This window comes from Rana temporaria, chromosome 7, assembly GCF_905171775.1.
Source record: "Rana temporaria chromosome 7, aRanTem1.1, whole genome shotgun sequence".
Classification (NCBI taxonomy): Eukaryota; Metazoa; Chordata; class Amphibia; order Anura; family Ranidae; genus Rana; species Rana temporaria.
In genome coordinates this window covers 127686255-127699177 of record NC_053495.1, presented here as the reverse complement: position 1 = coordinate 127699177, position 12923 = coordinate 127686255, and the positions used below count along the sequence as shown (strand labels likewise).

Here is a 12923-nt window from a genome sequence, read left to right as displayed (position 1 = left end):
GGAGGCTTTTGTGATTGCGGTAAAGAGAGCTAGAATAGGGATCTGTCAATGTAAACGAACAGATTCCCATTCTGACAGGGCAGAAGAGAGAGACAGAGATCAGCTGTTCCTAGTTATCAGGAACAGTGATCTCTCTCTTTTCCCAGGCAGCCCAATCCCCATACAGTTAGAAACACTGTGCAGGGAACACAGTTAACCCTTTAATCCCCCCTAGTGTTAATCCCTTCCCTGCCAGTGCCATTTATACAGTGATCAGTGCATTGATGTCACTTATCTTCAAAATGTGTCACTTAGGGTCAGATTTGTCTGCTGCAATGTCGCAGTCCCGATAAAAATTGCAGATCGCCCACCATTACCAGTAAAAAAAATCCCTAAGGCTTTCTCCTATTTTGTCGACTTTCTCCTATTTTGTCGACTATTTTTTCGCAAACCAATCAATACACGTTTATTCCGATTTTTTTTTTTACCAGAAATATATAGAATGCATATTGGTCTAAACTGATGAATACATTTTTCTTGGATATCTATTATAGCAGAAAGTAAAAAAAAATTCAAATTGGTCGCTCTTTTTTTGTTCATAGAGCAAAAAAATAATACCTACTTTTTTTTTAAAATAAAGGCACATTTACTTTAAACTTTTGATCTGTATTTTATTTACTACTGTGAATAAAATATGGGTATATGAGATATGAAAAACATTGCATTCTGTTTTTATGTAGATTTTACACAGTGTTCTAACTTTTTTTAGAAATGTGGTTTTAAATAAAATATGGAGACAACTGCCTGGAAGTCTGCACCACATCCCCAGCCCTTGGTGTGATTCTAGCTGTCATCTCCCATTCCGCAGCACTCATGCACAGACAGTTGGGAGGGGGCAGCACCACTGACGCAAGCAAGGAAGCTTACCGTTGGCACATTTCCCTCTAGTGGCCATGGATCTCTAAAGCCTCGTACACATGACCGAGTTTCTCGGCAAAAACCAGCAAGAAACTTGCTGTTTTGTTTTGGCCGAGGAAACCGGTCGTGTGTATACTTTGACGAGGAAACTGTCGAGGATCTCGTCGAGCCAAAAAGAGAGCATGTCTTCTCTTTTCTCAACGGCAATGGAGAAATTTGGCTCGCCGAGATCCTCGACAGCCTAACAAGGAACTTGACAAACAAAACAATGTGTTTTGCCCGTCGAGTCCCTCGGCCGTCTGTACGAGGCTTCGCGCAAACTCTCTGGCAATAAATATGGAATGATCTGCAAGCTCTGAATCTGGTCTTTTTATGTGTTTTCATGAGGAGATTTGTCAGGTTCCATCCGGACTTTGCTGTGACTGTTGCAAGTGGGCACAAGCAACACACATCATCATATGGTGCTTAGATTGGCGTTTCATTATTTCTTCAATGTTTGATTTAATATTCCCCATCACTGGATGTGTGTTTTATACCTTAGTCTATTTTTGTTTTGTGTTCTATATTTAACATACCAAAGACTTGAGTATTTGTTTAATTTTTTTACAGAGCACATAGCCTACCAGTCCAAACCCTCTGTTGAAGCATACCTGCAATGTACCAGGCCACCTATAAACACTAGTTCTTTTCCTATATATGTGTTCAGGGGGGTGGGTGTTCCATTGGTTCTCTATTTGATGTCAGTCCTGGATCTCCACTGCTTCTCCTTCTGTGCCACACTACTCCAAACCATTACACATCCCCTGATCCTGATTCTGATCCTGTATCTCTTCCTGGCCTTTCACATATCATTTTGGAAGATTCTCTCTTCTCTTTGCTTGCCCTCTCCCAACAATACCAAAATAAAGTATTATAGTCCCATCCAGGACTTTCTGAATGTCTGAGATGGTTTATTTCCAATACTATACCATCTATTCACAAAAATCTATATGTCTGACTATGGGGCTTCCAAGAGAAAATTACGTGGGATCAGGAATAAATAAAACAATGGCAAAATCTGTCTAGCCTTAGGTAAAAAGACGTAAGAGTGAAGTGACTGCAGAAAGCAAATGGTATAAATTCCTAATTTACAGTACATTATCCTATACCTATATTTTTAGATATAGTAAGATGAATAAATTCACCACCATGCAGATTCCTTATTTAGTTTCTATCATTATCATGAAATCTATGGCATTAAAGGCTGATGGAATATTTAGTAGATCTATTTTGAAAATATAACTAATGTTTCCTAAACTCCTGAAAGAATATGTAGTAAATAAATAAAGGAAACACTGTACTGTATACTACTACTACTACAACAAAACAGTTTAAAGTATTTTATGTTTTTTCAAGATCTTACTGCTATTCATACCCACAAAAAGGAAAATTCATATTTAAAACAAGATTAAAATTAAACACAACATTTTACTTACTACCACTCCACAAACTGTTTCCAATATAGGTCCAACTTGTTCCTGTGAAAAATAAATAAGTTATTGTGAAATATATATTATACATACATACTGTACATACATACACAAATAGATATACATATACTATATACACAAACAGATGACATGTCTTATTGCCGACCTTCTGGAAGATTTTTGACAGTGCCTGTGGCTGTGGTCTGAGCATAGCTATTGTCAATTTCACAAGTTTGTAAGGCAATAGGGTGGCAGCATTACACTTTCATTTTACAAATGAAGTCCAAGTCCAGATTATATTGTTGTCTGAGACTCACTCGCCATCCCTCTGTCAATGAATTCACCAGAAGTGAAGTGAGGAAAATCTACAACAGTGATACCGACAGCAATAAAAAGCTTACAAGGGTACTTTCCTTCCCCATCTCTACTAAAAAAGCATTTTTTGTTTTTGCTTGTCATTGTAGATTGAATTACTGTCAGCAGAACATAATACAAGGGGGAAGCTTCTTCGACCCTTTCTAGTCGGCTGGAGCTGGCCCTTCAAAAGTCTGTAACATCGGTGGTGTTAGTAGTTTAGAGTGATAACTGGTAACTACAACAAACCGATCTGGGCAAAATAGGTGAATAGACGGCCATCACCTAATTTAATATGGAAATCTTCCCCCTACTGAAGTTTCAGTGCTGGGTGGGTAAATACAATGGGGGTTATTTACGAAAGGCAAATCCACTTTGCACTACAAGTGTAAACTACAAGTGCAAAGTGCACTTGGAGGTGCAGTCGCTGTAAATCTGAGGGGTAGATCTGAAATGAGGGGACGCTCTGCTGATTTTATCATCCAATCTGACTCTAAATGAGTGGTTTGTGTATAATATAGGTACTTTGCTTCTTTTTCAGCATTTTCTGGTATCAGGCAATGCATGGGAAGTGCTTGTCAATTTCTGCAGGCTGATTTTAGGAAATCTAGAGCTGGCTATACACTAGTAGAATCTCATTTGAATTTTTTTTTTTTTTTTTTTTACAGCGGTCGGTTGATTTTCTAATCCTTAGTGGGGTCAAATTGATGTACATTGTCAACTGCAGTGATGAGAAAAATCAAAGGAACAGGATTTTTTTTTTTTTCACACAAACTATTTTGACAACGTGTTTGTGGATTTCGTTAAGTAAAGTCTATTTGTTCCAAAATCGAATGTTAAATGCAAATTACATTTCAAACTACTTTAGAGCGACATTTGTCAAGCCATCGACTCTACTAAGAATTTCTGTCCAGATTCTTTCATTCAAAAATCTTCTAGATATGGCTAGCTGTAGTTAAAAGCAGGAGAAAGAAAGATACTATATAAAATAATATTTTAGTAACACCGTACCAGAATTTGTTTTATTACGAGATCCGTCGCTAGTTTCGCAGCGCCAGGCTGAAAAAAAAAAACCACATTATTTTCACAATACTATTTGTAAATTCAAATTGCATTGTTTACACTTTTTAATTACAGTATATTCCTCAAAAAAATGTTTTGCTTTTTTTCCCAAGTTAAACCATCCCTCTCAGATATATATTACTAAAGGTTTGCATGGCTGAGGACTTTGTGGGGAGAACTTATAAGTGGTCACAGCTATAAAAAATATGGAACAGTTGTGATAATCTGGGGCAGAGCTGACTTTTTAATGAGGCACTTGTAGGCACAGTGTCGAGGACCTGGGAAAATGTTATGGCCTATGCACTGTAAATGCTGTAAATGATGATGCTGAGGGACTGCTGCCAGTCCACAGCTTTGAGTAGAAGAGAACTGTGCTGGAGGGATAGGGTAAGTAATTCACCATATCCTTGTGCCCCTAGACTAGACTAGTACTCTAGTACCATGCATAGCGGTGCAAGCTAATGCACTGCATTTGCGACCTGTGTTTGGGGTGTCGTTAACATTGACACCCCCTGCAGATCGCAATTTCAGAGTGTTTTGGTGCGAGGCCTAATTCCAGGAGTTCAGCTATAATGTTAATATTTGTTTTTTTGTTTGAATAGAGTCGGGGAGGATTAGTACCCTTGTCGGGTTGGCAGTTGGAAAATGTCACTATTTTCACCTCAACCATTCAGAGGAAGCCTCATATTCATTGATAAAAATACAAGGCTTTTCTTGAATGGAAGAGTAGCACTGAGCTGGACTCTCTTTATTTCAACCATACCGCTGTGTCGCTTACTTTATGTAGTTAATACTACTACAGTCCATTACAGCACACACAGCGGCTGCCACTTTATGCAATGAAAATTGTTTGTTTGAGTCAGCTTAGCCCAAATGAACCATTAAAAGCAAAAATTAACCTGAATTTCCACATTATAGTGTTTACACTGATAGTTCTTTTTCAACAAAAAAGAACTAACAGACTCTGCTATCCACGCCATACACAGAAGATGGAGGGATTCACTGTGCCTATTGTGCCTGTTGTATTTTGACAATCTCTATCTACAGGAGTATCTATGACCACAATTTATAAAGGAGAGGAAAAGGCTGCTGACTGATCTCTGCCTAAAATCCCTCATCCACCTAGGTGACTTCTTTTTTTTCCCCCCCCTCTTCCGTTGTACTGCTGGAGCTCAGTGTTTTTCCCCCCCCCCCCCCCCATTTTTTTTCTGTTTATCACCTGGTAGCGTTTAATGTTTTTTATCTTATATTCATGCTGTGTTTATTCACAAAATGCCACAGGTCCTGAGTGACCCATCAGCTCTGTTTTGAGATTTGACCTATTGCTCTATATTTTTACATTTCTATTTATATCTTAATGATTTTTTGTTCCCTAGCATGTGGTCACATGCAGGCCAGAGTGACTTCATTGATATAATAAGTTTTCCACCTGCAGTTTTCATTCATTGATATTATATTCATCTCATATAATTACTGTATTAAAATTTTATAATAGATTCAATTGTAAAAAATATTTATATATATTTTTTTAAATTGTACATTGTCACCCTTCGTTTAGAAAAACAAAGAATGTTTTTTTTTTATTATTATAACAGCATACCAAATACATGTATATCAGTCCTTAAAATAGAAATATAACATACTAAGTAGGCCAATTATTCATATAGTTATTGTCAAGTTAACCAATGATGCTAATGCGATAATAAATTAGAATCACTTGCAGAATTGAGCGATAGAGATTTGTGTGTTAATTCGTCATCAAACACTGAAAGTAATGACAGCGACAATTCTGCAACTGAGCAAGTTTCAGTGTTTTTGATTTTATTACATTATTGAATAATTTTTATTATTATTATATTATTTGTTATAATTATTTATAGTTATTTATTATTTTATAATTAATGATTTTGTGTTTCAAACTATATCATACCCGGGATGTCTACTAGACTCTTGTTTGGACAGATTTAAGTGCGTTATTCCTAAGAATTACAGGCCTACAATATAAAACGCCCAAATTTCTATGCAAAACAATTGTAACGCTTTCAGCATCAAAAACCTGACATAATCATACCGACAGGGAGGTTAATACAATCTTGTGAAAAGAATACCTATATATAATATACCAACATTTAGTTAATAAACTAAAAACTGACATTTCGCAAATGTGGAGTAAAATAAAATGTTTAAAATTTTATTTGTAACTTGTTAAGTTATAAATAAATCTTACCATAGCTTTTTTAGGCAGAGGACAATTTTGGGTAATCTTGAAAAAATAACAAATACTTTAGTTAGTAGAAATCATATTTTAGATCTAAACTCAAAAGGCGACATACAAAATAAACTTTTGTATATAACAAATAGCTACCGCCTTTTCCTCATGTTTACCAATAATTAAATCTATGCATTTAGTGTACAGTTATAGGTACTGACAGTAATAGAAACTACTGGAAATTGGGTTCAATAGCCAACAAAGTTCTATTTGGCATCAAGGTGCAAACCTTTGCATACCTAGGGGTAGATCCACGTACCTTCGCGTAAGATTCCGCCGGGCGCAGCGTATCTAAGATACACTACGCCGCCGTAACTTATTTTTTTTATTTCAAATCCACAAAGAATTTGCGCCGTAAGTTACGGTGGCGTAGTGTATCTCTTGCGGCGTAAGGGCGCGGAATTCAAATGGATGTAATGGGGGCGTGTTTTATGTAAATACGTTGTGACCCAACGTAAACAACGTTTTTTTTTTTAACTGCGCATGCGCCGTCCCTGGGGGTATCCCAGTGCGCATGCTCGAAATTTAACCAGAACAAGCCAATGCTTACGACGGTGACGTCATTCTACGCAAATTCCTATTCGCGGACGACTTACGCAAACGACGTAAAAAATTCAAAATGCGAGGCGGGAAAGACGGCCATACTTAACATTGAGTACGCCTCATAACAGTAGCTTTAACTATACGCCGGAAAAAGCCGAACGCAAACGATGTAAAAACAATGCGCCCGCCGGACGTACGTGGATCGCCGTAAATAGCTAATTTGCATACACCTAGCGGCCGGCGGAAAAAATGCACCTAAGATCCGATGGCGTACTAAGACGTACGCCTGTCGGATCGACCCGAGATGCCGTCGTATCTTGTTTTGAGGATTCAAAACAAAGATATGACGCTGGAATTTTCAAATTACGCCGGCGTATCAATAGATACGCCGGTGTAATACCTTTGTGGATCTGCCCCATAGTCTCCAGAGGTTAAAAGATACCAGTGCTGAGGGATATTTAGGATTCTCAATGCTGATCCCATTGTGCTACTCACCCAAATGTATCTAGCTCAAGTACACAGAGCAAACATTAATAATCTAAATTCAAAATGAAACCAGATCTCCTGTTTTCCATACTTGTTCAAAGAAATGAACTGCCTGACAGTCAGGCAACTAGCATCTTCAGATGGAGGGCATAGTCAGTGTTTCTTTCAGCATAGGTTGCCTCGCAGGACTTAACACTCTTATATTTGTATGTATGAAGATGGTCCAGGACCTGATCTAAAGGGAGCTGGGGTGGGCTGTACCACCCCACTCTATGATACTATGACACCATAATGTGAAGGGGGGACTTTGATGTGATGGGGGTTTCTGATGTGATCCAGGCTGACTACCCAGAAGTAGAGTCAGACGGCACTTCCAGGTCGTGACAATACAGAAGCTTGCAGAGTGAACAAGAAATAAAGGTTCCAAACATCTCTAACACTGTGTGACAGACTGTCAGTGACCTGGTGAGTAGAGATGGGCTCGGGTGTGTTGGAAACCCCACAGTCCCGATCCCACCAGGAAGCCGACACTGCACTTGGCTAATCACAGGCAGTGAGACATTTCCCGATCTGTGCAGCTGCGAATCAGGACACGTCTCACTGTCTGTGATTAGCGCTGTGCAGTGCCGGCTTCCTGGCGGGATCGGGCACGTGGGGTTTTCGTAACACGCCCAAGCCCATCTCTGCTGAAGAGACTGAAAAGCAGGGTGTGCTACCCGGAGAAAATAAAACAAAGGTGTTTTTGCAGTATACCCCCACACCTTTTTTTACTGCACCCCCAGATCAGACATGATAGATTTGGGATTAAAACCCAGCTGAACTTTCAGTTTAAATGAGTTAATTATATTACAAGTGTATCAAAACAAAACCTGTCAAATTCTTACAGTTTGCTTAAAAAAAAAATGCCACAGTCAGTGATTATTTTATGGATGTCAGCCACGCCCCCTGCCTATCCAGAACTCTCCAATCGGCAAGAAGCATGAGCTTTGTGCTTGCAGAGCTATAGGTCTGAATTAGTAGGGGGCGTGTCAGACCTCTACATGGCTTACCCAGAGAGAGCAAGGGTCTCACTCTGCAACTGCTAAAAACTGCTGAAAAAACAGTAAGAATATACACACATTTTATTTTGCACTGCCCTTTGTAAACTTCTCACAAACAGATTCCCAGACTCAGAAAGGCAATCTTAAACAAAAGATTAAATATGAAAAGTACTAGTCATGCTGTCGGTCTTACCAAATCCTTAATGGTCTTATTCAGATTCTAGTGCATAAAAAACAAACAATGTTATTGGTTGTACAGAGAATCATAATGAATTATTACTGAATGCATGGCAGTATTTTTAAAGGAAGCATGATCACAAATATATGACTGAAATTATAGAGATAATAAATAAATGCATGATTCACACTGAGCCCTTCCATTTGATTGGTATCTGCTATTGGTTGTAGGATATTGATGAGCTTTCTTGAACAGACTCGTAATTAAAGGACATTTCTGGGACAATTCGGGCTGTTTGTCACTGAAGCAAATTCATGGGGAAATATCTACTGCTTTGCATACTTGTTGAGAGAAATTAAACAGCATGGCACATTTAAATGTATTGCCTTGTTGCTTGTATGGCTACTTCATACCTGGGATCATAACGGCAGATTTCACCCAACACTGTTTCTATAACAGCAGATTTTCTCCCAACACCCATGCTATACTGCTGGTTTAATATCACCCTGCAAAGGCCTCCCCCCTCCAGTGTCACATTTGGCACCTTTCAGGTCTAATACAGGTATATGCTCCCACTTCCGGGCATATATATCCGCATATATCTATGCCACGTCCTGCGCCTCCTCCACCCCCTGCTGTCTTCTGGGAGACACACATGTCCCAGAAGACAGCAGGGTCCATTCAGATCGCGCAGTACGACTTGCGCATGCGCAGTAGGGAACCTTGCGGCTTCACTTCCTGATTCCCTTACCAAAGATGGTGGCGGCAGCACCCGAGAGACAGATCGGCTTCGGGTGTCGACATCGCAGGCGCCCTGGACAGGTAAGTGTGCATATTTTAAAAGTTAGGAGCTGCAGTATTTTGTAGCTGCTGACTTTCTGAAAATTTGGCGGAACTCCGCTTTAAATATATTCCTCAAATGCCAAAAAGAATATAAATTCACTTTGTGTGAAAATGCCTTTACAAACACAGATATTACCTCTTATAAGAAGCAGTGACATCATCACTGTGCAGAGAACAGAGCTATGTGAGGGTCCTACAGGCTGCCTGTAGAAAACTACAGAAGAGGGCAGAGCCAAGAGGAGTCACCCTCCACAAGGAGAGAGCGCAGCATTGACTGGCTGTCACAGCCTGTAGGGGAGTGGAATGCAGAAGGCACAGCCTTCTAGGATGCACCATTTGGAGGGCTTAGTTCTCATCTGTGTGTGATGTAATAAACTGCCCACCCCCTGCTTTCCAGAAGAAGGCGTGAAATAAAGCAGTAATTCAGTGTGAAACTTTGCCTCTGTGCAGGAGCTTCCTGTAATAAAGAATGGTCTCTGCTGCTTTCTCTTTGTGCAGGGTGACTGGTCTTGTTTCCACCCCTATTGTATTTCTTTGCAGGCAGCTTGTAGTGGGTGGGGCCTGCTGGGCCCCTTCCACAGCTCTGTTTTCTGCGCAGGCTACGTACATCACAGCGATAATGTCACTGCAACTTCTGCATAATAGTATCTGGGTTTGCAAAGGCATTTCGGGCAAATGAAAGGGGTTTACATCCGTTGTAATTGTTGAGGAATATATTTGAATAGAACTTTTTGTGCCCAGAGTTAAATTTTAAGGAGTTACACCTTCTCCTTTTTAGAAAATAATAACTTTTCAGCTGGATGTACTCTTGAAACTAATAAAAACAACTTTTGCATACCTCCCAACTTTCTGAAATGGGAATGAGGGACACCTATTAGAAAAAGTATGTAGGCATAGGACACACCCCCTACCACTTCCTCCTTTAAAGGGGTTGTAAAGGAAAACATTTTTTTTCATAATAAGCATCCTTTACCTGCAGACATTCCTCTTTTCACTTCCTCATTGTTCGTTTTTGCTCAGAAGATGCTCTATTTCTTCTCTGATCTGTTCACTTCCTGCTTGTCTGACTTTACTGACCACCGTGAAGGGAGGCTTTACTGCGGTGGTCAGTAACGTGCTCACCCCCTCCTGGGAACTACATCTGTGCGGCAGGATGCTCTCTACGTGTTAGAGACTTCAAGGAGGTGTGAATTACTGGGCGTGCCGCAGTTCATACTGGGAAATGTAGTTCTTACATGAACAAGCGCCGCAAACCAGGAAGTAAATGAGAAAACAGAAACTAGAATGTCGGAGGTGATATAGATGAAGGAATTTAATAGGTATTTACTCGTTTTTTAACAGAATCATTACACTATTCTGTCTGTCTACCTTGCAGACAATAATTTTAGGCAAAAAAATGTTTTCCTTTACAACTCCTTTAATGAGAATTGTACAAAAAAAAATTGATTACTTAAACCCACAAGTGCTTTTTACCACTAATATTCCTTTATATTGGATTTTTTTTTTTTTTTTTTTACAGAAAGGTCTTTATATTGGATTTTAGTACTTAGAAATGCAGCAATTTAGAGATTGGGTGAAAGGTTTAGCACTGGGAAACACTTTTTGATAGATAAATAGTACATTTTATATACAACTATATAGATCAGACCAAAATGAGGGAAAAATGAGGAGGAATGAGGGACAGAGGGGTATTGCTCCAAATCAGGGACAGTCCCAAGAAATCAGGGACAGTTGGGAGCTATGGCATTGCTGTGGACACAAGAGAATGCTTAAAGTGGAACTTCATTCTCTCAGTCAACGTTGACTATTTTTAATTTATAATGCTGCTAGATAGGAAACAATATCATATTTACTTGTTTTAAACTTTTTTTTTTACATTTCTTCATTTACTTCCTGGTTTCCAGGCCTAGGTTAAGGATGTCATACATCCCAGGAGTCTTCAGGAGGGGAGGAGGGGCTTTCATAGCCAAACACACTCTCCTGCCTGCATGTTTTTCAAAGTGATGTCTCAGCAAAATAAAGCATGGCGACATTGATAGATGGGTGAGTTTGCCTTAAATAATAAAAATGAACTAAATAGAATATTTGGTTTGTGGTGCTCAGATGCAGTGTAGTTCCACTTTAAATACATATTTTTAATTACCCCTGTATTCTTACATTTCAGAGATGTTTATTATTATTCTTTATTATTATGCAACAACAACTAATAACATATATATATATATATATATATATATATATATATATATATATATATATATATATATATATATATATATATATATATATATATATATATATATATATATATATATATATATATATATATATATTAATGAACAATACCTTGCAGACTTGTGTGGGATTCCGTTTATTTAGGAGGTTTGTTAGTGACTGCAATAAAATATAAAATTATTTAAATCAGCAGAACTCTTAAAGCCAATGTACAATTTAGTTTAAGAAATAAAATAAAGCCCATGGGGTAAAAAAGTTGGTACCTTCATCATATTCAAAGACCTGAAAGCCCCACAATCTGGTGCCCCTCTATACAGAATTGTCATTTCAAGTTAACAAGTTGGAGCCTGGCTGCAGCCACATTTAAACAGAGGCTAATTTTAGAAAATGATTTATACTTCATAGATAACTTCAAATAAACATAAGTTATAAATAGGGGTGCAACGGATTAAAAAACTCACGGTTCGGATCGTTCCTCGGATCAGAGTCACGGATCGGATCATTTTTCGGATCACCACCAAATATAGTTCCCACTGTAATATCCACATCTCCCCACTGTAATGTCCACATCTCCCCACTGTAATATCCACATCTCCCCCACTGTAATATCCACATCTCCCCACTGTAATATCCACATCTCCCCCACTGTAATATCCACATCTCCCCCACTGTATATACGATTGTCTGCTTGCTTAGTCTTACCACTACAGAATAGAACGGCACAAGCAGGCAGATCCACGAGCAGTTAAGGCGGGTGATGATGTCAGCGCGCCGCTCTAGGGGAGCTCACCTAGGCAGCCGCTGGGTGTACCAAGATGGCTGCCGCTCCGGAGCTAGGCCGAAGCCGCGGCCTTTCCTATGGCCGAGGCAGCGGGGCTCAATCCGTGGATCGCCTGCTGTGCCGATCCGAACATGGTGACCCGTTTGGATCATGGATCAATGACCATCCGTTGCACCACTAGTTATAAAGGAGAACAGACCTTGTTTAAAGAGGACCTTACAGTAAAATGCAAGGCTGGCTTACCCTGTTACTTCTCCCCGACAGCCGCTGTCCCATTTAATACCAGCGCAGATGGGTTGGGCTCCTCCTACAGAGCCTCAGAATTTGTGAATGAATGTACTACAAATCCTGTCACCACTGTGACAGACGGACTTGTTGTTCTTAAAGGGGAGTTCCAGCCAATATTTATGTTTATTAAAAGTCAGCAGCTACAAAAAGTGTAGCTGCTGGCTTTTAATAAACAGACACTTACCTGCTCCAGCGTTCCAGCGACGCGCCGGCCGGGGCTCCGCTCCTCTCCTCTCCCCCCCTCCCCGGCCGGCGTCTTCATTGTCACTGTGGGCACCCGGCCGTGACAGCTTTCGGCTTCACGGCCAGGCAACCACTGCACATGCGCGAGCGGCACTGCGCATTTTTGAGCCGCGCGCGCCATCCGATTGGACAGGCGCTCGCCTACAGGGAGGGGCTGTGAAAAGGCGATTAAGCTAATCGCCTTTCCAGCCCCTCGGCGGAAGGAGGAAGTGGGACAGGAAGTCCCCTTCTCCTA

General features: G+C 39.9%; 1 protein-coding gene across 1 annotated transcript in view; it reads right to left on the bottom strand.

The window, feature by feature from the left end:
* Positions 1 to 12923, bottom strand: part of LOC120945637 — a 38195-nt gene that overhangs the window by 5424 nt on the left and 19848 nt on the right. Inside the window, exons 9-13 of the mRNA XM_040359959.1 lie at positions 11488 to 11535; positions 8314 to 8340; positions 6010 to 6045; positions 3732 to 3779; positions 2373 to 2414 (exon numbers count right to left, since the gene is read on the bottom strand). Coding sequence (XP_040215893.1) covers positions 2373 to 2414; positions 3732 to 3779; positions 6010 to 6045; positions 8314 to 8340; positions 11488 to 11535 — 201 coding nt within the window. The remainder of the gene's footprint in view (positions 1 to 2372; positions 2415 to 3731; positions 3780 to 6009; positions 6046 to 8313; positions 8341 to 11487; positions 11536 to 12923) is intronic.